General features: G+C 44.2%; 1 protein-coding gene across 2 annotated transcripts; it reads right to left on the bottom strand.

Annotated features, from left to right (window-relative positions):
• Window positions 1–3,776: 3,776 nt before the first annotated feature.
• Window positions 3,777–24,543, bottom strand: THSD1 (thrombospondin type 1 domain containing 1). 2 transcript variants are annotated; one of them, XM_009980164.2, is made up of 4 exons: window positions 24,486–24,543; window positions 18,075–19,040; window positions 9,262–9,420; window positions 3,777–5,152 (listed from the first exon to the last, which is right to left on the bottom strand). In XM_009980164.2, exons 1-4 carry the CDS (start codon window positions 24,541–24,543, stop codon window positions 3,777–3,779), a joined length of 2,559 nt encoding a protein of 852 aa, XP_009978466.2. The 2 variants fall into 2 exon arrangements, with proteins under 2 accessions (XP_009978466.2, XP_009978473.2); XM_009980171.2 differs by lacking the exon at window positions 9,262–9,420.
• Between the last annotated feature and the right edge of the window lie 3,006 nt (window positions 24,544–27,549).

Below are 27,549 nucleotides of genomic sequence, written 5' to 3'. Positions count from 1 at the left end.
AGAAATGGAACACTGAAAATTTATTTTCCACAAGCTGTTAATAACAACAGTTAAAAATGAACAGGAATATCAGCTGGGTGCAAATCACTGAACTACCATGTTGTAGAATGAGACTATTATTTTCTGAATTATAGTAACTTTTTTAACTGGTAGTTCTTTTCCATCTATTTGCTTTTAGATCCATATATATTGTAATTTGTATTCTATATCCATAAAAAGTGAAATAAAATCATCTGAGTAGGACTTAACACTTTGTATCTGGTTTTCAACAGCAGGAACTTCAACAGAAATTTGGATTAAAATACTGAGAAAGCTCATAATACTATAAATGCATTCTTTTGGTGTTGGCTCTGGTGCTTTCGCACCTGCTGCCCTGGGTAGTTGAGAGGGTCTGCAAGGTAAATTTAATTTCCATGGCTCAAGCTGTCCTGGAGACAATACAGAGACGTGAAAAATTCAGTGTAAAAATTTGGTTTGGTTCCTCTTTTTTGTCAAGAGGTAAACCTTGTTCTCACTTCTTCCTAGACATCCCAATGATTGCAAACGTGAACACTGGAGAGCAATGAGCCAGCACTACAGGGAGCAGTGCTCCTAGAGCAAGACTGCACCGCTGCCCTCTTCCCAAGCATTGGCACGTACCCATGTGGAACAAAACTTGCACCTACATGCCTGAAATGAGGTTGCCCTTGTGGAGAAAGGGCAGTGAACATCCAGCACTTACTATTTCCTTTCTGATGGCTAACTTCTGTATTTTACTACGGTAAAATCTTAGTGCAAGGTTGTAACTGCGTGATAGGGAACGTAAGGAATCACTGGGCACACGTTATAACCACGCAGCCACGGATGCAGCGCTGAAGGCAGTAAGGACAATTTTTGATAGGTAGAAGACACAGAGAAATGTGAGTGAAATAAGTTAAAGTCTTCTGTCAGATGTTGCTCAACCTCGTTTTCAGTAGAGGGCTAGTGAAGCAGGGTAAAGATTACAGACTGCCGATACTCAACTCTGTGTGCTGGAAATCATCTACGGCATCAAATGGACAGTATTAGTGGTTTGACAGTTCACTGAGCAGCCGATACCCATCTGATACCACAGTATCAAGCAAGAGATGAAGTTGACAGGGCTTAGTCAGACAACTGCTACCCAGTCCAGTTCCCCAGTGCGTGAGCAGTGAGCAATGTGAAGTCCAGAGTACGGAGCCTGCGTCAATACGGAGAGGCATTACAGTTGGACTGCCTTCAGCCAGCATCAATGTGTTACGGTGCTTTTTTATTTGAGAGAGGAAAAGGGGCCAAGACCTGACAAGCTGGGAGGGAAGGGGTCTGCCTTGCTGTCTTAGATGTAAGATGTACCTAAGTCCACCTAATGCATTATGGTAGCTGTTCTGAACGCAGCCTGACATTGGGACAAGGTTGCAGGAGGCAGTATCCAGCTTAGAGCAAGGCTCCCCCTCCTCTGCCCTCCTGCAACACCGAGAACCCCCTCGGAGATGCAGAGGTCACAGGGCTTTGTGCAGGACCCTGCAACTCCCACAGCAAAACCAAGAAAATATTTCAGAACCCTCTTTATCTTAATAAAAATGCCACTAGCGAGAACTTATTTGATCTGAGGGCTACCGCCGAGCTCACATCACTCCCACTGAAGGTCAGGGGAACGCTTGCTGAATGTTGCTGTGCTGGACATCTGATCTCCTGTTTCGCCGGGGTCTCCTGCACTGACAGGCTCACCAAAGCTGCAAATAGACAATGGAGTACTGTAGCTCCAACTGTGACAGATCACTGCTTCAGGGCGAACAGGCTTCCTGCAGCAGAGTTTACCCTGGCACAGGGGTGGTAAGTAACCTGAGCAGCAATTGCTTCAGAGGTCTGACTTCCAGCTCATTTAAGTCAATTCAAAGACTCGTTACATTTGATTAGCTTTGGATCATGCTTCAAGTGTGGACATGTTTCCAAATGCTTTAAACAGCATTTCAAACCGACAGCTTACGGGAACGCGTCGCTGGTACGAACACCGCGCCGGGTCGAAGGGCTGAGCGCCGACAACACAGCGTGCTGGTGCTGCTCCTGGGAAGGAGGGAGCTCACATCACCCCGCCAGTCAGATCAAGCGCTCCAGTAGCAGCTGCAAAACGTAACCCATCAAAAGGGCTGTTGAAATGGCGGGGTTTGACTCTAGCTACCAAATGCCGAGTGTCCGGCTCCTCCTTGGCTGTCACAGCAAAAACTCCAGCTGTGTGCCTTCCACGTTACCAGTGCACGCTTTGGACACTTCAGCGGGGTGCCATCAGTAACAGGCTAACGCACAGCAATGCTGCTCTCCCTTTAAAATTGTTGGTTTGGAAAAAAAAAAAAAAGGTGCAATTGGGAAATCTCTCTTTCCACCCAGAAAGCCGGTTTTGATGAAGATAGAAGCCTACTGCCAGAGAACTAAGAACATTCTAATTTTTCCTTCACGCCCACAAGGTGGGTTAAAGGGCATGTAGGGCTGGGCTCCTTATGGGAGAGTTGTTTTAAGACTGATCTGAACCTACCTTCTCTCACTACATCTTCCACAGGCAGCACCTCCTCTTTTCTTGCTGTTGCTCAATAGCATTCCGCTGGTCTTTGCAAACTCCCTGAAGAAAGGGTTATCCTAGCAAATGGCAAGCAAAGCCTCTGAGTCATTCTCGCTGGCCCAAGCTCTGTCTCTGTTGTTAACTGGGGTTTCAACCCAGCTCTGAATACTTGCAGCAGTGTGTAACTGCCAATTTTTGATCTCTGATTTTAAAGCATGACAGAAAAAAAAACAACATAACTTTTGTACTTCACCGTAAGATCGTCCAGGAATCACCAGATGTTGTCAAGCCATTTTATTTTTTCTTTTTGTTCACAAAACAGGTATACATCAAATAAATTTGTTGTTCGCTGGTTTTGTTCATAATTTATTTTGAGTTTGTTGCAGTACTGTTATTGTCGATTTATTTACATTTTTAAAAAAGTTTAATTAACGGAAAGATGATTATGGAAAGGATGGGTGATTCAACAGTTCTCTCACTGCCTTTTACAGGTGCTTAAATGCTGCAGTAACATTTCTGTGAGGACTGTTTCCTTGTTATAAATATCAGCAGGAAAAAACAAAATCAAAGTCTTGACTGATGAAAAATGCCCTCTCTATTTTAAATTAATTCCAAGTATTCGGCATCAATTGTTTGCACTTTCATGCAACCAGCTAGAAGAAACACCACCATATGACTTCTTTGAGCAACTACGACGAATCAACACAGTTCAATAATGACTCCCAGAAAAACGATGACAACTGCTCACAACTTGAGGTTTGTGTTTTCTAAATGGGACATGATTCACTAATTAGGACAGATGGTTGAGGATACTGGACAATGGATGCTTTAGGACATCATAATCTACTAGTGCAAGGTCCACAAGGTGAGAAAGGCTCCATCAGTGGCATTCATCATGTACGATGTAAGAAACATGACTGCTTTATGCAATCAAATCTATTGGCAACAAAATCTATCGGCTGTTCCTCCGTCACGCCTTCACTAACACATGCTTTCCCAGGGTATTTTGGGTGTATTGTACAGACATACATACAAAAAATAATGATATGGAAGCACTTTACAGTAATTAGAAAGGAATGTGTTCCCACAAGTCAGGCTTGGGGCGTTATTCCCTCCTGCTCCATGTGGAGGGAACATGATTCCCACTGCTCCTTCCACCAGAAGCCAACGGATCCTGCAGATCCTCTCCTGCGCACGCCCCTCCTGCAGGGCCGCAATGACTCACTCAGATCACCAGCTTCTCAACGCTTAAAGTACTTGTTTCATCCTCCTCGTTTGAGCCAAAATACCCAGGGAGGTCGATCATCTGCTGCTCTGCCTCCGTTAAGCCAAAAGTAGTATTATCATAAAAGGCAAACTCAGGGTCCAAGGGGAAGCTCTGGCACTTGTCCCTTCGGTACTGGGCAGGGCTTACACTTAGACCTCTCTGGGAATTATCTTTGCCAGCCAAGCCTGTTTCCTTCCGCCACGCGCCTCTGGGGTTAGGTGAAGGGCCCCTCTTACTTCGGCTGGGCTCAGGCTTATCTGCTGCCTTCTCCTGACTGGCAGGCTGGCGGTCAGTGATCAGGTCCAGCTTCTTCACCGGGGGACCTGCCCTGTGGTGGCCCTTTGTGCCATGGCCCTGCGGTTCACACCCCGGCACAGCCCCGTGGGGCTGATCCAGCTTTTCACAAATTGGATTAGCGTTCCTCAATTTTGGCCGCGTCCTTTCCTCCAAACCCTGGTCCCACGTTCTGGTCCTGGAGTTGTAGAGAGGAGTCTGTCGGGGGGTGAGGGTGGACATGCTTCTCTCTCTGAAAGGCCTGGCCTTTTTAGTTTCATGGAAACTGGCTGTTCTTCTAAACTGTGGGTTTCTGTGACAGCTCCTCTCAGGCAAGTCCCCTCTATTATCCTGGTGCTTGAAATGAGCTCTTCTTATCAAGGTCTGGGTAGGGCTCATTGCAGGATTAGCCTGTGAGAATGGAAAATCCAGTCTAGGGTGAGAGCTTTCCCCTGGGAATTTGGGCTGACTGGCTGGCTGATCCAGAAACGGAGATTTGATCCTAAATTTGTTTGCTGCTGCCTCCTCTTGGTTTTCCCCGCTCAGGGGAAGCATCGTGGTAGCACCAACAACCGTGTCCGTGAGGGGATTCTGAGAGACGTGGTACACCTTGGTAGTCTCAGTCAAGCCTTTCTTCTTCATCTCTTTCAGCTGCTGCTGTGCGAGGCGATAGCTGAAAATCGGAGGGATTATTTTTTGGGCATTTGGCTGAAAGTTCTCACTTCCAGAGGCATCATCTTCTTGGGCAAACTGGAGGCTTCTCCTGTAGGTCAGAGGAATGTTAACAGGGGCATCCCCTCCTTCTGCGAAGCTATCCCGCTGCTTGTTGCCTTGGCAAATGTTTTCCTCATCAGAGTTTTTCCGGAAGCCGGGGGAATGGACAGAGTTTCGGCGGACAGCGGTGCTGCACTTCTGAGCTCTGCAGAGCTTCCTCCAGAGGGTGATGAGAATGGTGGCAAAGATGATGAACAAGCATAGGGAGATACCTGTGATGGTGACTATATTATTTGCTTTCTGGTCCTCTCCTGGCTGGACAGAAGGTGGGGTGGGAGGCTTGACAGCTGAAACAAAGAGCACACGCGTCTGTCAGAGTTGCACTGTCATCAGCATTTTGGTATTTTAGGATGGATACTTAACTACAAAGGAAAAATAACCATTTAATACAATACAAGAATTTGTCTGCGATTAAAATTTGCTCATTGTAGATGACTTGCTACTGATCACTTCAAACTGGCAGAAACAGATCTTACTTTAAACTGAGGTTCCCGTGGACCTTTTAAACGTAATAACTACTGTTGCCTGTTCTGCCTTTTCCATACATGTTAAACAAGGTAACAGTATTTGCCCTCCTTTATGAAGTACATTAAGACCCTCTGGAGAAAAGTGCCATAAAAAGGGTAAAAATTCAGGTATCACTTTAAAATTATTTTTAGGGTAGTTTAAGTGGGTGTGAGAATCACAGTGAATTTGAAGAGCAGAGAGGCATCACTAGCAGGGGCAGCATAGCTTTTCTAAGCAGTCCTCTGAGGGTGCTTCTTCCACCACTGCCTGTCATTGGAACCCCAGAGGACAAAACCTTCCCCTCCTCAGCAGCCTCCTAACTGAGAAGGCCATTGCTCTGGTGCCCCTGGCATTCTGGTATTGACACTCTTCTGTCATATCTGGAGATGGGCCTTCAAACGGGAAAGAATACTCTGCAAACCTGTAATGTGAACATCTCAGAGCTTTCCAAAGCCTCATTTAAACTTCTTACCTGCACACTACACCACATTACAGACAGCTGAATCAATGAGAGATTAATAATTCTTTTTCTGGATGAGGCTTCCAGCATTTCAGTGGCAGCCCTGAGCAGAACACAGCATGGCTGATGGCTGAATTGGTCCAGCAGTTAATTTTAGTTTCAGGTAGCACTCACTTCCCAACTTGTTGTGGCGAAATACCAGCATTTTCATAAGGCCATGAAAATGCTGTTGGAGGACAAGGCTGCTCAGTTCTGGCTGACAAGAGCTGGCCATGAAGCTATGAGCTCAAACTGAATCATTTAACGACCTTCTCTCAGTCTCTAGTTTTATCTAGAACCCAGAGCCTTCCATCTGGGTGACAGACAGTCTGCTGTAAAACTTGCCAGCTGCTCCTGCCTGCGCCACAATGATTGTCCAGCTGTAGGAAACGCATCTGTAGAACAATGAGACGCAAACACTATGCACTGCCTATAATCCAGAAGAACACTCATTCAACGGCAAGCTGGTAGCACAGCTATTAGGTGCGTAGGATGCACAAACGCACCGATGAACACAGGCCAGAAGGTCTCATGAGGCTGCTATGGTAATAGATGTGCAGGGTGCTGGGTGGGCAGGAGACCTATTTCTTTGACTCAGTGATACCTGGCAGCCCCAAGACCTTTGAAAAATCCTGCTGTGGGATTAACCTGGAGCTTCATGTCACTCTGAGAGCTCGACATTAGCATAAAGAACAAGACCAGTGCCTGCTCAATCTTTTTTGGAGAATCCCTAAAACTTGCATTCAGCTCAATGCCATCATGCCTGGAGCATGGAGCACTGCCCTTCTGGGGGCCTGAGTGGGAAGTGAATATGCCAACTCTGGGGGAGAAAGCAGGACCAGCATTTGCCCTGTTCAGTATCACCACAGCAGAGCAATTCATTCATTGCTCATCCTTCTCCTGCTCTCACAGCTATTTTCTAAAGACTCCATTTCCTATCTGTAGGAAATGCTGTCTCATTTGGCGTGGAAATCTAACAAGTAGCGAACAGCAAGGTTTGAAACAAGACTTAGTCAATTAGATTTGCTTCTCTCCACCTCATCTGCCTCTGCCTCTAGACTGCGTGTTGGTTTCGTTTATTCAGCCATTTGCTCCATCTGCTGGACTAATGACTGCAAACATAGTGATGCTGATGAAAAGCTTTCCTGCTTCAGAAAGGTGCGGACAGTCAGGGGGTGGGGAGGAATGACAGTCCCAGCCTGAGATAAGGCAGAAGATGAACACTGTAAGACAACAGTGTCAAGTCACTTCTCGAGCAACTTGAGATTCAATGAGATGAAATCATGGAGGTGATTCTGTAAATGAAGCTGCCTGGTGTGGGAGCAGAAGGATTAGAAACCATGTGCAGGGGGGAAGTGAGGTAGCTCCTCCAGGTGATCCCACAGCAATGGGTGCAGATGCAGGCCTCCTGTGCATCTGGGTTTTCCATCCATAAGCCCTCTTTATTAACCCAGAGACCTTACTGGAAGTTGAGGATTGTCCAGACCTGCTAAGACCTACCAAACAGTAACTCCAACCAGACTGCCATGGGCATGTGCACCACGTGTGCACAGGACAGCTGATCTCTCTGGAAAACATGACAAGCCTTAAACAGTTGCACACCTGCATGGAAAGAGTGACATTACTTCTGCGTGTGTAAAGCAAGGTGCACACACACTCAAATCACGTGTCCAGCACATGCTCCACACACACAGACCGCGCTTCGGGGAGCTCTGTGCACCAGGACTACTGTCTGAGCTCTGGAGGAATGGGGTGAAACTGGCAGGCAAGGAGCCAAGCCAAACACCATGCTTATGGAAATACTGCTCCAGCAGGTAACAGGAGGCATGGAACAGCACAGTTCAGCATCGCTTCAGAAAAACACCAACTACTCCACCGCATTTCACTGGTGGCGTTATTGCCCACAGCAGTCTGACAGAGTTTGGCATAGAGAAGACAACCAGCCCTAGAGCACGGCATTAATTTTAAGCTGGAGCCTCTAAATGTCTGAGCTGTTTCTCTGTGCGTACACTCACAGCTTTACAAAATAAGCAAACCCACACGGCCAGCATTTTCCACTCTTTAAAAACATCAGCTACCTTAACAACAAACAGTTAAAACATCCCAAGTGCTGCATGAACACTGACAAAATGCAGTCGCTGGTTTGATGGAATATAATTTTTAATATTTTCCCTTCACCCAACCTGTGTTCAATATAACACATTCCTTACAGTGGTCCATCATACATTTCAATCCTACCTGTATACTTCTGAGGCTTCCATTCAACAAACACCTTGAAGCTGGCTCAAGCCAACATCTCCATCGAAAAAGTAGTCCTGCCTTCCTCCTGCTTCGGCTACACATTCTTCCCCTCTGCTGTCTCTCCCATTTCAGTGGCACAAACATTGCAAGGGCCATGTGATAAACAACTTGCCCACATCCCCAAACTCCATTTTTTCAGCTGGATCCATTCCAGTTCACCACACTGCACTTTTGCCAGCACAAGGAAGTGAGTGCCATGGAAGCAGCCAAGGCAAGGGGTAAGGCATTGCTCACTTCACAATAGCTTGAAGTATCTGTTAAATTACAGCCCAAGGGGAAGGCACTGGAACTTGTAGATCAGCCAGTTTCTGAGCAGATGGACCCTCAGAGCCCCTTAGCATCAGCCCCCTCCTTTTCAGCAGGCAGTTTGCAAGAGGCAAAAGGTTTGTATGGATTCAGTACCATCATCCCATTAAAAGGGGCCACTTCTCTCCCTCTCATGCTGGTGGCAACTCCCAACTATGGTGCTGGCACAGCCTCATCGAGCCTCAGCCGGAGCCATGTGGCTGCCGTAAAGCCCTCTCACTGTGCAGGGGGCTCAGGTCTCCTGAACCTCACCTGACACCCTCCAGCACCGGCCAGCCTGCCCTGTCACCAGCCAACAGCGGTGGCAGGCTGGAGCAGAGGAAGACCTGGCACTGCCACCTCAAAAAACTCCCAAAGTGGGGACCCCACACCACAGGTCTCAGCTGTAACCAGCCCACTTTTAATAGGTTTCCACTTTTTAATAGGTTTCCACTGCCTGGAGTCTTTGGCTTTCCGTACTGAACACGTCTCACTGCCCCGAGATCTTTCCTCCAGCCCTCCCCCACCCTCCAGCCGTGCTGGAGATTTTAAACACCTTCCATGACACTCACAGCATGCAGAAATCTTCTTATGCCTTGAAGCCCTATCTCCAGCTGTCCCACAAACACATGTAGGCTCCCACCCTACTCCATCAACCACAGGAATGTGACATCCCCCCAAAATCAATGTGACTGAAGGAGAGATCTGATGCTTCCATTTTACAAAGCCCTTCTAATAACAGACCCTTTGCTTTTGCCAGGGCTGACAAGCGACGACAGGGAAGAGGACAGCAGAGCTACATACACAAACACTCCTCCAGCGAACACAAGGAAGTCTCCCTCAGTGATCCAGCACAGCCTGGTTTTGCTGGCGAGGAGGTGAGGCACTCTCGGAAGCGCTCCCGGACACCGTCCCCGCAGGTGACGCTGCAGGGGCTCCAGGGCTGCCACGGGCTCCACGTTTCTGCAAAGACACAAGCTCAGAGCAATGAGGAATGCGTCTGCCTCCTTACCTTTAAAGACACAGCCGTCTGTCTCCTCTTATTTAAGAAAACAAACAATAAATAACCAAACAATGCCAACAGCAACACCAAAAGAGCAAGCATCATCCAGGGACCTGTTGCCGTTTCCATCAGAGTCTGGCGCAACACTCCCACTTTTTTTTTGCCCTTTTTTCACTCCAGTGCCAGCCAGCGACACAGCAGTCAGTTAACTGAGGCAGACAGGACCTGCCTGGAACAACAGCAAATGGAAATAAATCCAGAAATCTTTGGAGCGGGTTAGTAATTTATATATTAATCCAATTCCTGCCTGACAAATAAGGCTTTTACAGCAGGATAACTTCATTGACTTAAGTGTAGTTACTCCTGATTTATATGACTGTGAAAGGAGAATAAGTCTACAAGACCTAATGAAATGGCAATATTGGATTTTCTCTTTATTATCTTCTCGGCACACAAACATATTATTGAATCATTCATTTGACAGCCTACGGGTCCCTATTGTTTTATTGCTTATGGTTAGGCAATTAACTCAAGATGAAATTTTACAGGTTCATTTATTTAAGTGGAAGCAGACTCAGGTTCTAATGCTGCCTCAAACATTATCGTTTTTTAATGTGTAACGAAATCCCTCTTTTGCTTAGATAACATCTTCATCCAGTGTTCAACGCTCAAACTTTTACAGCAGTGAGAGACCAGGAAGAGACCATTCCTGCTCATAACTGACAACTGTGACACTGAAACAAGACCACAAATTTAAATTCTAAACTAATGCACGAGTCCAGATGCAATCTTAAAGGACAAAAACCCTGGAGACCCTCCTAGGGGTCAGTTGAGTCAGTGGCCTGGTTTTGAAACCTGCCAGAAAGAAAAACAATAAACCACTTAACTCCATTTCACTGCTCACAGATTAAGTGGAAAATCAGCTAAATAATAAAAAAAAAAAGTAGATTAGGTTTGTCAAAGTTTGCCTTTTAAAATAATTTATGGTGTTGCTACTGCCAACACAGGTCATGATCTTTAATTTTATTACACAGTTGCTTTGCTGCTAGCATGCCCCTGAGCTCCTGGTCAGTGACCAAGTTATGATGCCAAAGGACTAGACAGTGTTGCATGACTGGAAATGGCTTTATGATTTCATGTTATATTGGTTGCTGTATTGTTCACAGTGTGTCATTATTTTTAAAAGTCTCTAACAAAAATAAATACAGCTGTGTTTTAATAAACATGAAATTTTAACTGCTTTGGGCCCTGCCCTATACATTTTTGTGAGCAGGCCAGCGTGAATGTTAATGCGAGCAGTGTAACAGAACCAGCGGGGCTGCTCTCCTGCATGCAGATACTCACCTGCACTGCAGGATGGGGCTCGGGAATTTTTTGAGCTTACACCTGTGCTGTCAGCCAAGGCTGTAAAGCGTGTGTGGGCACATACTCACGCACATCTGCGTGCATGCATGTTTGTCTGCCTTGCCCAACGCAGAGTAGAGATGGGCATGGCGAGACACCACGGTGGTGCTACAACACCAAGTGACCTCCCTGGCTATTTACCACTGACACTACCGCAGTATTGCCATATCTGTGATCCCAGGCTGTCTTTCACTGTGTGCTCTTTGTGCATCTCTCTGCTTTCACTCCTCTGTCAATGGAGCTGGAGAGCTGCTACAGCAGGGGAGAGGAGCCCAGAGGCAGACTGAGCTTTCGAACTCCTCCTCCAGTTTGCAGCCGCGCCAGTTCCCAGTAAAGTGCAAAATGGAGCAAGACTGGATGGTGTGCGGTGTCGAGAGGAAAGGGAGTCAGGGGGTGTCAAGGAGGTGGGGAACTGGGGAATTTTCTTGGGGTAAGGAGTCCCTCAAAGGTACAGACCCTGGATAGTTGCAAAATCACATCAGCTAGTGAGCACAGCTATTAGTGAGGGCAACAAGACAAATGGCCAAAACAAATAGTCAGTCAGGGGCCCTCTGATCTCTCTGCCAAAAGACTTCATGGTATCACAGTATTTGGGGATCTCACAACACTTTTTTTCACATCAGTGTCATTAAAGAGTCCAGCAGTGTCCCTCATCACTGGCAGAGGGAGGCAGGCTAGCTGGAGAAGCACTCACCTCCTCATAGACTACTTTATGTGAGCAGCTTGGTGAGTCCCTGCCATAATTTCCAGTGTGTGCGCTGGCTCATTTCCCTCTCTCCACACTCCCTGCTCATTTAAACTTCTGTTAATTACAGTCAGATATAGAGCCAGACCCAGAAGGGTTCTGCTTGCCTCCAGTGCTAACACTGGTGATAGTGGAGGGTGCTCAGCAGCCTCTGCATTGATGCCTGTGGGCTTCAACATACAAGAACATTTAGGATGAGCTATTTTCTAACTTTGACATCAAATCTATGATATGCCCATTGCTCCAGGGAACTTTTCACTGACTTTGGCTTCAGCTGAGGGCATAGAGCTTCTTAGCAAAAAAACTGTGGCATCCATAGCTTTGGGGCTAAGAATATGTGCCCTAAGCAGCAGGAGAGCAGGAAATGCTCCAGCTTCCATGAAAGACGAGAGATTTAAACTCCTGCAACTTGCTCTGCAACCTCCTGCAATTACCAGAACGTAAAAGAAAATGAAGCATAGTTTATTCTCCCTCAAGGAAATGAAATGATTAACCTCCATTTAAGACAAACAGATCCAAAGCACCAGGGGAAAAACCAGAAGGTATGTGCTGCAAACTAGCTCTAATAAGTGCGAATTTTTTCACATATAATTGAGGAATCAATTATCAACGTGAAGACATCTAACTGATGAGTTAGTTTGAAATAGCTGACAGTTGGCAGATCTGTCGACATGAAAGATAAATGCAATTAACTGTGTTTATGCTCTGCATAAACATCTTCCCTCACTAATTTCTGTGTTCATAAGACTGAGCACGCAGTGTTATCCGACAGCATATTCAGCGAGGGATGCTCAGCATCATCCTTCCAGCCTGACACCCATGATAGTCCTAAACAGTTCAACAAAACCAGTGATATGGGACAAAATCACTAATTTTTCACAGGATCATGTAAATGCCTATGCTAGTCTGGGGGACTGCAGTAAGGAATTGCAGGGATTGTGGAAGTTGAGATCAGTTTTTAGGTCCTGAGTCCGGGTGTACACACATTGTATTGGTGTTTGGATAAGACCTGGGAAAACACCCTTCTCATCCGTTCCGTGTTTCTCTGTTCCCATGGAAATGAAGCCTAAGTGCACTGAAACAGTGGCATGCTCCAACAGGTTACTAATTTGGACAACGAAAGGATGAGGATCCCTTTAAAGGAAGAAAATCTAGACTCCGCCTGGGCAAATTACAGTCTTTTCCCCACAAACAGGCATCTTTAAGAACTGCAGAGGCATCGCCTAATTATTTTTTTTTTTTTCAGAACTAAGACCTATCCCAATGAGTCCATAACACCTGATTTATTCCTAAAATGTCAGAGGTGTGGAGCTGAAACATTCACTGACACAGGAGGAGCGGATGCGGCACACACCAGCCCTGGCATATGCAGATCCCCTGCATCTGCCTGTTTCTACATAAATGCAAGCTAGGTACAGATTCAGGCAACAGAGCTAATTGGTTCCCAGACTTTCCTACGGATAATAGCCAGGTCTGATTCATACAGTCTTATTCAGAGAGCAAGAATTTGATGGAAGTCTTATGTCCCTGCCTGACCCCTAGATATTTTACTTATTTCTCTCCTCCCTTACTGACTGTTTTTCCCTTCAGAAGTTTTTCCCTACCTTCCTTTTTCCCTTTGCTGGCAACAGCTGCACTTCTTATGCCCTGCTAATCTCCTGATAGCTTTTTTTCGACAGTTAGCAAAAGTCATAGAATCATAGAATGGTTAGGGTTGGAAGAGACCTCAAAGATCATCTAGTTCCAACCTCTCTGCCATGGGCAGGGAAACCCTCCACTATACCAGGTTGCCCAAAGCCTCATCCAACATGGCCTTGAACACTTCCAGGGATGGGACATCTACAACTTCTCTGGGCAACCTGTTCCAGTGCCTCACCACCCTCACAGTGAAAAATTTCTTCCTTATATCTAATCGAAATCTGCCCTCTTTCAGTTTAAATCCATTGCCCCTTGTCCTATCACTACACGCCCTAGTAAAAAGTCCCTCTCCAGCTTTCTCATAGGCCCCCTTTAAGTCAGATGAAGAAAATTCATCTCTGTTGTCGGCAAGTGCAAGAGACTTCACTGGGAGTCACACCAAAGTTGAAACCAGTCTCCGGAGTGTAACTAAGAACTGTAAAATAAAGTTAATTAACTCCAAAAATATGAAGAAGATATGCCCATTTCTATGCCGTAGCATTATTGATTAATTTTATCAGTCTCATCTCGAATGTTTCAAGTGAGATACAGGCTACAACATGGAATATCCTTCTAAGGAGTGCATAAGTCTCACTGCTGCAGACACTTAAATCCCAGAGGAGCAAAGCACAGGATAAAGTGCTGAAAAGAATGAGCCTGCAATGTCTCAGTCTGCAGTCTGCAAGTCTGTTCCTGGGTAAGATGATCTAACAGAGCTTCCTACCTCAGACAGTCAAATAATCCCATCAAACACAGGGAAAAAATTAGCTGCATGACCCTCTCTAAGTCACCTGTGTGAAACAGTTAACACTCCACCGAGATGAATGAAGTGACTCACATCTCACTGTTATTTTTTTACAGGTTCTCCAGCTGGAGTCTACAGAAAGCTGCACAAGTGCTGGCTCACATTTAATAGACATATTCCCCACCTTTAATAGATACATCCACAATCTTAGATAGCACAAGCTTTTTTGCAACACTCATTCTGAAGCTTATGGGCTGAGCTGGGAGAGCTGCTGTCCTGTCCCACTCAGGGCCACCAGGAGCCTTTGCCTTCCTACTCCAGACACAAGCCAGATTCCTGTTCCACAGGCTGGACTAAACCTGGCTGGGATGAGGAGTAAGGAGTAGGATTGACGAGGGGTCAGTAATATAACTGGTGCGCAATCTATAGAAAATGGGTGTAAAAAATAATCTTTTATCTCTTCTTCTGTGGTTTGGATGAAGATAATTTTAATGATTTAGGAGCTTTGATCTTTTACAAGACGATATCTCTGCTTCATAATAATAGAGCATATGCTAAACGAAGTAAGAACTGGCTGAGTGACAGATTTGATATGCAATTGTCAACAGAAAACCATCACTGAGTGGGAATGCATTTGGAGAGATTCCAAAGGGATTAGTATAAGGCTCAGTGCTGTACAATGCTTGCCTAGTTGACACGAAAATAAATATAAAACCATTACTGAGAAAATATGTCACTCCTGTGATCACATAAGTAGATAGTGCAGTTGTACGGAGCAACGTAGGTTCCTTGTTAAGTTAGGATAATTCAAGCAAAGTAGGTCATGAATCAGGAAAAGGTAAAACGTAGGAAGAAGGAATACAAACTGTACCTGCAGAATGGTAGACTACATACTGAAAGGTCACACGCAAAAACAGCTCAAGAGGAGTTTATGGGGTAAAAGTTACAGCAAAACTATCTAATGCAGTCAGTGGAAATGAAAGCAGAGGAGCAACAAGCAGGGTTAATACGAGTGGTACTGCTCAAGCGGCATCAGCGAGGAGGATACCAGAACACAGCACCCACAGCTGGTAACCCCATCATTAAATAAAAAGGACAGTTTAAAACAATGGAAATGGAACGAAAAAGAGACAGAAAATTAATTAAATCCGGAACAAAATGCCTTCCAATTAAAGACTTGATCTTTTCAGTTTATTAAAAAGAACATGGATTATCTGGAAGGACTGAGATGATCTGGACGTGCAAACGCCTTCGCAGGGGGAAGTCAGTGGATAGGAAACAGCTGTGTCCTCTAGCAGAGAGCAGCAGAGCAAGAGCCAGTCACTAGAGGATGAAGCTGGATGAGGTTTACTTAGGAAACACACAGCTTCCCTTTTTAAAAGAAAAAAACAAATAAAAAAAATCCACCAAACAACACAGCAGTGTACTGAGAGAAATTACTAGAAGGGCCTCTGTTTTTTGGTGCCTTCAAGAAAAGACTGGATAACTCTCTGGAGGACAAGTGGCAGCCAAACACAAAGACTAGTTGTGAGGCTCAACACCAGGACAACTGTATGAAAAGTGATGGCCCATGCTGCACAGGAACCCAGACTAGAGGATTTATCGCCTCTTCTTGTCTTAAACTGAGTGAGTTCAGGAAGTCCAAAGGAGAAAATAAGTGACTTATGGAGAGAAGCCTGTTGTGCAACAGCCACACATTTTACACGAACGGCTGTTGGGGGTCCGTGTCTATGCACGCTGTCTCACGGTGCCCTGCAGCAGGGTGAGAGGGCTCAGGAGAGGACTTTCCGAAGCAGCCAGGAGCCGGATGGCCATCACAGGCAGTGCAGGTTCACTCTGCCTGTCGTGGCTTCAGGCTGATGCACCCCTCCCAAAACACCCCGCTCTTTTCAAACGCTGCCTGCAGGCTTTGAAGTCTCGCAGATACAGGCCTGAAGTCAGATGTGCTGCGGTCTAATTAATTTCAGGTTGACGTTTTATTTACGGCTACGCAGTGCGGTTTCGCTTTCATCGCCTTTGTAGATTTGACACTTCTAACTTGGCAGCTATTGACTTAACTCCGCTCGTCACAGGCGATGCCTGATTCTTTCGACTGCAGTCGTAAGGATGGTGCTCCCGGGGAACCCAAGGAAACAAAGCAGATTGCAGGGGGTCATTGCTTAAGGTGGATCTCATCAATTAAAACAGTCAAATATTGAGCACAGAAACATATCTATGTCATATCCTTGGTATTAATCTGTCAGGGTAATTATCTAGATCATATCAGTGTAACATACCACCCAAGCACAGAGAAAGAATTAGAATTCTGTCTTCCTTTTTCCTTGAGAATTATCTCCATTAAGAAAATAATATGCTTTCATTTTCAGATAGACTTTCCTATGCCAAAGGAAGAGAGAGAGTGCCAACAGAGAGTGCAGATGGGAAGTTAAGATGAAGAGAAGAACTACGTACCGAGTTTGGCATGTGGTGAAAACAGAGGTCATTTTTAGTACAGAGTGTTAATTAAACAGTTAACAGTTTTAGAATTTATGAAATAGCACCAAGTAAAACCATACGATACTAGGAACCTAATTAAGGCAGGCTGTGTCTGGACTGTGTGCTATGGAGCATGTCCTACAGTCCTGGTCTCCTGATGATCCCACTCAGATATCTTGCCTATGAAGCGCAATGACCCTTTTTTGGCTTGAGTTTATGCACAGAGAGACTAGGATGGGGAGGTGTAGAAAATAGCATACATCTCAAATCTTTCAACTCAAACTCTTTGAAGTGTGCAGATGGGAAAGACTAATTCATTGCCTATGGACACAAGCCTGCTCCAAATAAGAACACGTACTTTTCCATTCCAGGGTGTAGGCAGCACAACTTAACCCAACCCAACCCCAATCCCCTCATGCACATACCGCCCATCCCTCACTGTGGTTGCCTTTCATAAATGAGAGATGAGAAGGACATTTGGCTCATCTGCTTCCTCTGCCATGCTACTGTGATCTGTAGACTCTGTCAAAACAAGCACTGCCACCTCTGAAGCTACAGCTCCATAAGATACACATAGAATGTATAGATATTCCTTAAACAGGGCTGAGGAATAGGCTCAAGCTCTGTCTTGTGATTATACTTAACTGTGATTCACTCCTTAACCATGATCATTCATACTCCTGGACATGGTTTTGGCTTCTGCCAACCAGTGCTCTCCCAGACCACACCTAGTCATGGCCCAAAGGACTACAGAGACCACAGACTGTCCCTAGTTGGCAGTTTGTATGATTCTAATCTTTCCTGGGAGGAAAAGTTTCGTTATACAAATGTGACCCGTCATCTGTCAGGTGGCCTCACGGGTCAGAAAACGCACCCTGGTCTGTTTTAAGCAGCAGAGACATGTCTCAAAAGGCTGCTTGGAAAACTCACAAGCTGTCCAAGTGACAAAACAGTGCCTTTTGCTATGGCCAAATCCTGATTCATCTTACCAAAATTTGTGTATCTAACAGGTAGGACTACAAACTCCTACGGCAAATGGGCTAGAGAAAAAGACACCCAGGTGAGGATTCAGCCCATATATCTTCTACACCCATGAATCACCAAGATGCCTGTCTTGCTTGACTAAAAAGCTAGACAACTACTTAATGTTTGACCCTTGGCTTTTAGACACTTAGATCTAGGTAAGACTAATCCTATGTTTAGTGTCTCCAATGGGCCAGACCTACTGCAGTAGCTTCTTACCTCATTGAGAAGGTCAAGTTTCAGTTTTACACAGACTAGATAGATACATCATTCAAAATGCCCCAAATGGTTTTGTGTGGCACTTAGTGTTAACTTAGTGCAGTTTTAAGCTACCCCAGTGGCATTTGCTACCAAATGTCCTTGTGTATGCCCCTACATAAGTCTACTCTATCTTGTTCCCATCTGTATATGACATTACAACTATTTGTCTGGTGTAGGAGACTAAAAAACTAGTTTTTCCATAGGAGACACCACAGTCAAACGTATTTATGTTGGCTAGCAAGAGTGCTGATTTTGGCTAAAAGGTGACAAACATCAGTACAAACCCATATTCCTTTGGATCATCATACACTCCTTAACTCTTGTTGGGAAATGGCTTCGGTTTGAGAAATTAAAGAGGTCAAAGCAGTATTTGTTCTTCCCCACATCAAACAACGTGCAGTTAAATTCTGTCCTGTTGTCTCCTGGGTGAAGGGTGTTTTCATACAGCCAAGTTGTTCTTTGACTAGGATGCTTGAGAGTCTCCTTATAGACAACAATTTTTCCGCTGATGGAAGTGCACGGTGGAGAGACTACGAAGACCTGAACCAAAGTTTTACATGTTGCTTCTGGTGCCACAACCAGTCTGTATCCAAATTTGTGGAAGAGATCTATGGGTCCTATGGAGGCAATAATGGAATGTGTTTCTAATGATTTCAGTAACACAGTAATGTATGTTTCTTGACCAACAGCTGGGCAATCAAACTCTACCCACTGGGACCTAGAGAGTGGGATTCCTTTGCTAGTTCTAATGCCCAGAGTCTCATCAGAGCTTAGTCTTCTAAATTCATAAAGGCTGCTGGCGAATATCACATCCAGTGAAACTGTTGTCTCGTTCATGGCACACAACTGCTCATTTGTAAAAAGTCCAACCTGAAGGGAGCTCCCAAGCACCTCTGTACTCTTGTTCAAATCAATGTGAAATACAGGCCATTCCACATGGAGGGTGGACATGCTGCTTCTGCTCCACTGGGCAGCACTGCTGTTATCGCTGGGAGAGACCATTCTGAACAAGAAGTCCCCAGCACTCTTGAAATGGAAACACTCAAACTCTACCCTCCCCTGGGACTGATTTGCTGGAAGTTGTTTTCTTGCAATTATCTTGTTGGTGCTGGCATCCAGCAACAGGATGGACAGATGCTCTGCTGTCACATTACCACCACTATAGTACTGATATTCCACAGACACCGTGTCATTGCTGAAGGCTACATGACCTGGTCGCTCCAACAGGAGATACTCCACTTCGCCTAGAACTGAAAGGAAAACAGTTTCACTACAGTATTAAGAACCAAAGAGACAAGATTGTTTATCTACCTTATGAAAGAAAACAAAGATTTATAAAGTGGATATTTAAGAAGCGGTCTTCAAGCTTTTAAAAGTGAATCAGTTCACAAAAAAAAAAAAGGTCCTAGCTATAGTGATTCAAGTTCACCACCTCTCCTTTGTGCAGGGATGTCGTTTGGAGCAGCTCAAAGTTCACTGCAGTAACATGTTCAGTAAAGTTAAAAACAAGGTTTCAAAAAAAAAAACCCAAAATAAAAAAAAAAAACACCCAAAAGTTTCACTGAGAACTTAATTTATCAGGATTCTCAAACTTCTCAACTTCTTACAATTACAAATTCTTAAAGTCCACTTCACAGTGGCCAGCTGTTGTTCCACTTACTTTAGCTAAAATTTAGCAAAAAAAAGACAGTAATTTCTTAATACAGAAACATGAAAAATGTCTCTCAAGTTAAATAAAATAGGAAGTCTGCATGATGCTTTTTGAAGCCTCTTCTCTTGCTCTGTCTTATGAATCTTTCATTTTGCTCATTTGCATCACAGAGACACTTGAGTGAAAGAGCTGAAAATAACAGTGATGGTGACTGCAGCACTTTTCTTGTCTCAGATGTGGTGCAACATGTCTAAATGACATCATTTCATTATAAATGGCGCAGTCTTTTTAAATGCATTTCTTGCACGACCACGTTTGTGCAAGTTGCCAAATTATCCTGAGACATGCTGTAACTAGTGGGGATAGATGATATCTAAAGCAACGGATTGGGAAGATCACATTTCCATTCTCAGCTCAGCTAGCTTTTCTGCGTTGCTTGAAACTTAAGGATTTCAGACATAGAAAGGTCATCTGAAAAATGGGAACTGCATACATCTATTCCAGATATAGAATGTGCTGTGAGACATCTTTATTTAATTAATTGTCTGGGAAAAGGCTTCTGAGTCTTGGATGGAAGGTGCTATGGAAGCGTAAAACTTCAGCTAAAGCAATCCTTTCGTAAGTACTGTCAACTAACAATACTTGGACTTGTTAAATCTGTTGCACGTGTCTTAAGATTACCTCAAAGAAAGCTTTGCTGGAAAAACACTGCAATCGCCAAGGCAAGCACTCAGCAGTCAGGAGCAGCAGGACTCATCTCACATAACGTTAGACGCCTACCACTCTAAGCTTCAGTTTGAGTTAGTCACCTTGGATTCACTTTCTTGTCAGCAGGGAAAATTTTCAGGAAGCAATTCGTCTGATCAGCTACAGACACTTACATCAGGGTGAGGTTCAGTGTGCACTAGGAGAGCCTATTACTCTCCACCAGCTATAACACATCCTTAAAATAATCAGCTCCAACCACATCCATGAAGTCCAAATGAAGGTGGTACGCACAGCCTTACCCATATAAATCATGCATATACTCTTACATATATGTACTATAACTCAGTCTTTAGTTTGCATTTCCACAAGACGCTGCTTCTTTTGGCAGATGGATGGTGCTCGTTACCAGAGGCCTCTTCTGTTCTCATGCTTCCATGGGTGGTCCCATGTATTATTGACTGCACACCATCCAAAATCCATCCTGATAACACAGAATTATTCATTTCCCCCATGGACTCTTCTATTGTGCTCTTATCACAGTATATTAGTGCATCAGAAATATTAATGAGTTTATCCTTCCAATATTCCCGAAAGATGAGAGGATGTCACTATTCTTGGTTAGTGTGTTAGGAAACGAGGCACAGGCACAAAGGTGAAAACTGTCAAGTATCAACTAATTGTGGATGCCCTAAGAAACCCAGGACCTGACTTTAAATACAATGGTCCTTCAGACATCCAAAGAAGGATCCCATAGATCCCAGCTGCAGTGAGCACATGGCACCCCAGCAAACCTGATCTCAATTCAGAGACTCAGACAGTAAGAAACAGATTCTGAATGCCTGTGAAAAATTACTCTCTATGAATTGCCCACATTCTCCTTGCTCTTCATGTTTTGGTTCTGTCATCCATGCCTGCCCATATTTTCCAGTCCTGTTCCTACTGTTGCCTACTGTCAATATCTCTTGGGTACTATCCTAACCCCATTACCGTTACCACGGTTCTCCAAACTCCTGCCCTCATCTCTTTGCCTTATAGCTCTTCTACCTTCTCCTGTTCCTTGGGCCTGCAATTAACTCCAGCAAGTTCCCACCTTTCTTGCTCACTGCTAGCATGACAGCGGAGAGCACAGGACAAGCAACTCTAGTGCCCGAAACGACAAGCGTGGCGGAACTCTGCTGCCCTGGGTTGCAGCATGCACAGTGTTGTGAGGGGCTGGCAAGAGGAGCCAGCGGGAGTTGAGGCTTGCTCAGCCTTTCAGAGAACTTCATCACTAACTCATCTGCAAAGACTCAGATCTGCACCAAATCTGGGCAACTCTTCATAAGGACAGCAGAAAGCATGTCCCGGGCCACAGCGAGCACTCTAACAAACATGAAGTTCTCACAGAGATGTTAAGAGTTTCCCAGTGACATGGTTGCGAGTTGCTGGGTTTTTGTTTCTTTGAACATGGGCAAAACGATGCATTTCTCTACAAAGCAATTGGCTAGATTCAATTTAGCTGAAACATTATAAGGGAAAAAGAAATCAGACCATGGAAAAAATCCATCATGAAAAATCTCAACGTCAAGCTTTAAACTTACAACAAAAACACTGAATTGATAGTAACGAAAAGCATTGATGTTTGTACCTACTGCTCTACTGTCCTTGCTCTCTTTTATAACTGTCTTGACTCTCTTGCACTATTTTTTATTTGGAGTGGCTCAGACGAGAAGAAATAACACCACTGTGTATGTGTGTGGGAGGACTGGAGAGAGGCCAAGGGACTGCCGTGTAGCTCCCATCAACCCTAATGCAGATCAGCTGGGAAGTGAGGAAAGTGAGCATTCCTGGAGGATGCTGTTACAGCATTGCGCAGCTCTGGCTGGTGCACCCCAGGTCACAATGTCCTTTCCCCCATCTTTGGTTAATAACACCTAAACTTTGCACTCACGGACAGCCCACACAGCAGTTTTTTATGATGCTCCAAAAGGCACCAGCCAGAAGTAGCCAGCTTCCACTTTCAGCTGCCCTCCAGCCTACTGTGCACACATGACCGTGTCACATGCCAAAACGGGGTCCCAGTTGTTTGGACAGTCAGTCAGAGGCAGCTTTCAATGCATTTGTTTATTTTTGGTGGTCATTACAATGTCAATGCATTTGTATATTTTTGGTGGTCATTACAATGGTTTTCCCATCGAATGGAGCCTGGCTGTGGCGTCAACAATCTGCCAGAGGAGTTTTTGCAAGAACTCACTCCTAGAAAGATCAAAAGGAAAATCCTTGTTTTCACTGAAGAGTGAGAAGAATTATTTGAGGGTGCTATTCTGATATTTACTAATTTTTATTTGCGTTTAAGCCAGCTTGGGTTGTGCTGTTGGCTTGTCAGCCACCAGTAGAACAGAGCTAAGAAGAACATACAGATCAGAAAAACTGGTAAGAAACGAGAATACTGTTTTCTTATATGTTAGGGCTTTTTCTTAGCATTACAGTAATTTTCCAGAGCATACTGGATCATTTAAAAAACAAGTCTTGGTCTGAAACAGAGAAGCATATGAATGAAATAGTTATCTAGAAACTATGTACACATGCGATACTCAAAGATGTGTATATGCAGAACTGTTTGGAAGACATTTTCTGAATTATGGACTACCCTTTAACTGGAAATAAGGCAAAAGATGACGCACCTAAAGTTTGCAGCAGAGATTTATCTGTTTAACTGCACCTTGTAATTACTTACTGTTCCATGCTCTATAAAGTTCAGGAATAATAGTTTTTACCTCTGAGTCAACTAGCTGTGAATGCCTATGGGACTGGCTCACCAAGAACCAGTGGATATTTCAATCATTCTCCTCACTTCTTGGATTATGTGAATTTAATACTTATCTTCACTGCATGCCCCACTCAGTGCAGTGTTTCTAACTTGGCTAGTTAACTTCGTCTTACTAAAAGAAGAAATGGTACTAAAAGCCATAGACAAATGTCTCCACTTCTACTGGAATGAAGCTCATCTAAAAGATGGCAATTCTAGGTTCTTTACACCTCCTAGTGATCCCTTGTTCTAGAGGAGAGATGGAGCAAGCACAGAGGCACGAGTAACTGTGCGCACTTAGTATTCAGTCACTACCTATAATCAGATTTTTTTCAGTCATACAAGGAGAGCAAACTGCACACATTTTTGGTCCATTTCTCTCCTTTGTAAGGCTTCTTCAGGCATTTGGGGTGTGAACTACCTGCTACCACAGCTCATTCCATCAGCAGGGACTAAACAATCCTTTTTCCAACTTTTCCACACTATAGATATTTCAGCAGTGCCTGGCTTAATCCTTTAGCACAGTTTGACAATGTACTGCGGCTGTCAGAACAACATCTGCTTTTAAATTAGGAATGTAATTTTTGAAAACATACACATTATTTAGGAGTTAAGGGTCCCATTTTCAAAATTTCTAATTCACTGTGCAATAAGGAATTAATTATCTTTGCAAATCCACTTCCTACTTGGTACATTCTTGGAAAAGATAAGACATCATGCAGAGGATGCCCCTCAGCTCGTAGACACCTTACAGTTGTCTAACTTGAATTGAACATGTCTAACTTCACTCCTCGGCAGCTGATGGTGAGAAGGAGGTGCTTTTTCATTCCACACATCTCAGACTGCAGATGGGTTCAAGCTGCTTTCAATATGTGCTGATTTGTGCGTGGACTACTCAAATGAGACTGATTGCCTCTGACTAGCTGCTTAATTTTACATGACTAAAACTGATTAATACCATCCTTTGGCTTCTTATACGGTCGGAGGAAAGAACACTTCTGTTCTCAAAAGTTCTCTAAGTGGCAGCTTAGGTCCATCAGACGGGACCTCATTCAATCATAGGTGGTCGCCTGTGCTATACATGCTTACATCTCAGCCAACCACTAACAGAACATGTTAACGGAGAGAAACAGGTAGTTGTACAGGTAGTTCTGTCCATCCTCAGATGGATATCTAAAATAGGTCTATCTTCCATGATATTCATTAAATATTAGGAAACATAAGTCTTGTAAGAGAGCAGAGTTCCAGTTACTGCTTCTAACACAGCCAGTCCCTCCATGATGCCCATGGAAATCTGTTCATTTATCTGTTTATTTCTCTGAGTAAATTTACACCAGGAAAGGTTCCTGTCACTCTGATCTAAAGGGTGAGTTTATGCAAGTTGCATGTTCCACCTAAATATTGCATAAGATCTAGACTATATTCTGCGCTTATCAGTGATGGCTTCTGCGGCATCTGATTTCAGCAGATCACCTGGAAAGAGCACCATCCAAAACTACCGTGTGAATATACATTTCACAGTTTTCCCTTGATAGCTCTAATACTCACCGTAGTCACAGAGCACTACTAACAATAGATTTGAAAAATCTTTCAACATCTGTTTCATTCTGACCAGTGAGATCCCAGGTCCTTTTACTCCTCATGTCCTTCTTCAGCTCCAAAGTGCAGGCACTTTTTTACAAGAACACCTGAAAGTTAAAAAATTACAGCTATGTTGACTTTGCTTCATAAAATACAAGAAGGAAAACATCTCACTAATAAGTAAAAAAAAAAATATACTACTAATCAACACTTTTCTCTCATTTACTTAACAATTACAAATACTGTACCAACGGAGTTGAATAAGCATAACTATAATTCACTGCACAATAAATTTTCCCTCCTGAAACATCAGCTCCTGAGGCAGAACAACAAAGTTCACAAAAATTTGCCTTTGCACTGCAGTAACTGCTGCTGTGCATGTCTTACAGTAAGATCAAGACTCATGATAGCGAAATAACAAGTATTTTATACAAAATGTAACTCTGACCTCAGTACATATTGATACTGGAGATTTACTGCTGCTACACAATTCATGTCACTTCCTGTCTACTGCTTTCCAACATGAAAGAGACTCAGTAGAAAACTACCATTTAGGTCCTCAAATTGCCCTGTTATTCAGGTCTAGTAATATATTCAGTTATCTTACTAGCTTTATAAAAGATCTGTAACTGCCTTTTACGTCATTCAGACTGATCAGATAGAGAAGGGGCTAACTTCCACTTTTTCCGCCAGGATTTTTTAAGTTTACATTCTCCACAGCCTTGGTTAAGCCAACAAAAAACAGAATTCCTTTTGGCAAGTTCCACAATTTTATCTCCATGTGCTTTAAACTAGTGATTATGAGTCTCATAACAATCACATAAAACAGGTTGGAAGCACAATGATAGCAGCAAAAACAACAGCTTGCTTCAGAAACAGAAGTAGGAGAGAATCTAAAAAGAGAAGATCTAGCTCAAGGGAATCATTCTCAAAACACAAGAATTGCTCTTTTGTACTGCGTAGGAGCGCCAGCAAGTCAGTCTTACTGTGTTCACCGTCACGCAAACATGCAAGAAAGTTCTTGTTCCATAAAGTTTACAACCTAATTTTATGAGAGAAACCTGGCACTGGAGTAGGCGTAAGCTAGGAGCGATCAAAACTGCGGAGCATAAAGGTAAAATATAGAAACCAGGTATGGTAAAGATGGGGTACGTCTTCAGGAATCACAAATGAGACGTTTCAACAATTACATTGCTAGACTTGTTGAACTAAGAGACAGCAGACGTGTTATTTGAAAGTTTTTTAAACTGCTCTTTATGCCAAGTGGCTGGAGAGAATAATTTCTAAGAACAGGCTAACAGTATGGCTTTGCTCAGTAAAAGCCCATTACAATAATAGCTGCACATATCTGTAGGGAATAATCATCATCCGGCCCATGAACTTGACAAGGATCCAGAAAGAATTAGATAGGGACAGTGATACTGCCACCACCCACAATTTCACCTGATACGCCATAAATTACAGGAAGACAAACCTTATGCCTCAAGACAGAGGCGGGCAGCTGGCAGAGGGGGTGGGCAGCCAGCCCAACTCCCCAGGCAGCCGCTCCGCTACTGCCCCTGGCTACACACAGCAGGCACAGCATTGCCTCAGGCACGTCGCTATTTTCAGGTATCATTATTGTTTTGATTAACCAATTAATGATCACAGAATCCAAGTAGTCCAAGGAAGAAAAAGCAGGTTTAATTTTAAAAAAAAAATTGTGATAGATGCCTTGGCCTGCATCGTAACTGCTCAAGGAAAACAATAGAATTTACAACACAACTGCTCTGAAACAAAGAGGGGAAAAAATGCTTTGTGGGCCATGACTGTGATAGTGTTGCACAATTTAACAGGTCCTTCCCGTTTCTAGCTTTCCCAGCTGTGTATTTTTCAAATGGCTTTTATAAATACTTCCTTCAGAGAGTCACACACTAACAGGTGAAATTCAAATAATCCTAATCTCAATATAATGAGCGGCACAATGCATAGAGGAAATGAAGCTATGGAAGGGAGAATAAACCCTCGATATGAAAAAAAAAAAGCCTGCATGGGCGAACATTCTCAATCAAGATGGTCACTTTGCATCTTAATTTGTGTGTATCAGCCCGAGCCAGGCCAAAGCAGCGCAGTTCACAAGACAGCGTGCCGGTGGGAGGTACAAGAGATCCAGCCTCTGTTCCTATTCCTGCCATGGCCAGGCATACGACGTCAGCAAACTGCAGCATTAATCTGCTCCCCTCTTCCCCACCCCATCTCTCCTGCCCTGACTTTTCAGGACAGGGACTCTTGCTGACCAAGCCCGTGGACAGAGCCCAGCACCAGGGCCCTGGGGTGTTTCGGTAATGCTGATCATTTGTCAGACCAACGCCTCCTTCCCTCTGTTGTTATCTTGGCTCACTCGGGAAAAGACTCCAGCGTGCAGCACGGGCAACACCCAGGCTAGAACTGGAGCATTTGAAACGGTACCAAAACTAACTTCCAACTGGTGAGATGAGGCACCTCTGGAAGCCTGGCCCGGGGCTACTTCACCCTCCGCAAGCCTCTGCCGTCCTGCATGGCAGCGGGAGCCCTCCCACCTCACATACAGCTACTTTAGGCTACCAGCTGCAATACAGCCCTGCCTTTGAACAAAGCTCCAACAAAAGTGCCTCCATGAAGCCTCCCTGAGTTTTTGCACCTTTGTGAGCTCAGTTCTAATCGCAATTTTGAACGCAAGAATTGCTGGCCCATTTCTGGCGCAGTATTGCCCCCCTCCTTCTCCTCTCTTTCCCCACAGGTTTGTTCCTCTCCCTTCCTTCAGTTTTCCCTGCTTTCACCTCACCTCAGTTTTGGACAGGCCTTACACTGACCTCTAAGCTCAGTTCAGACTTTTCTCCTCTCCTCTCAGTCTTCCCTAAGCCAATTTCTTTCTAGATTTCTTCTTGTTTTTAGGTCTTCTTCAAAAATCTCCACATCTTTTCCTTCTACCCCCTGCTCTGTTATTTTTTAACTTTTCATGCTCACATAAAATTTTGCTTTTCAAGGCAGACAGGACATCTTAAATGGTTTC

Source organism: Tauraco erythrolophus, chromosome 1 (assembly GCF_009769465.1).
Source record: "Tauraco erythrolophus isolate bTauEry1 chromosome 1, bTauEry1.pri, whole genome shotgun sequence".
In the NCBI taxonomy this organism is placed as follows: domain Eukaryota; kingdom Metazoa; phylum Chordata; class Aves; order Musophagiformes; family Musophagidae; genus Tauraco; species Tauraco erythrolophus.
The sequence above is the reverse complement of the archived record's forward strand: the minus strand, read 5'-3'. Positions and strand labels throughout refer to the sequence as shown.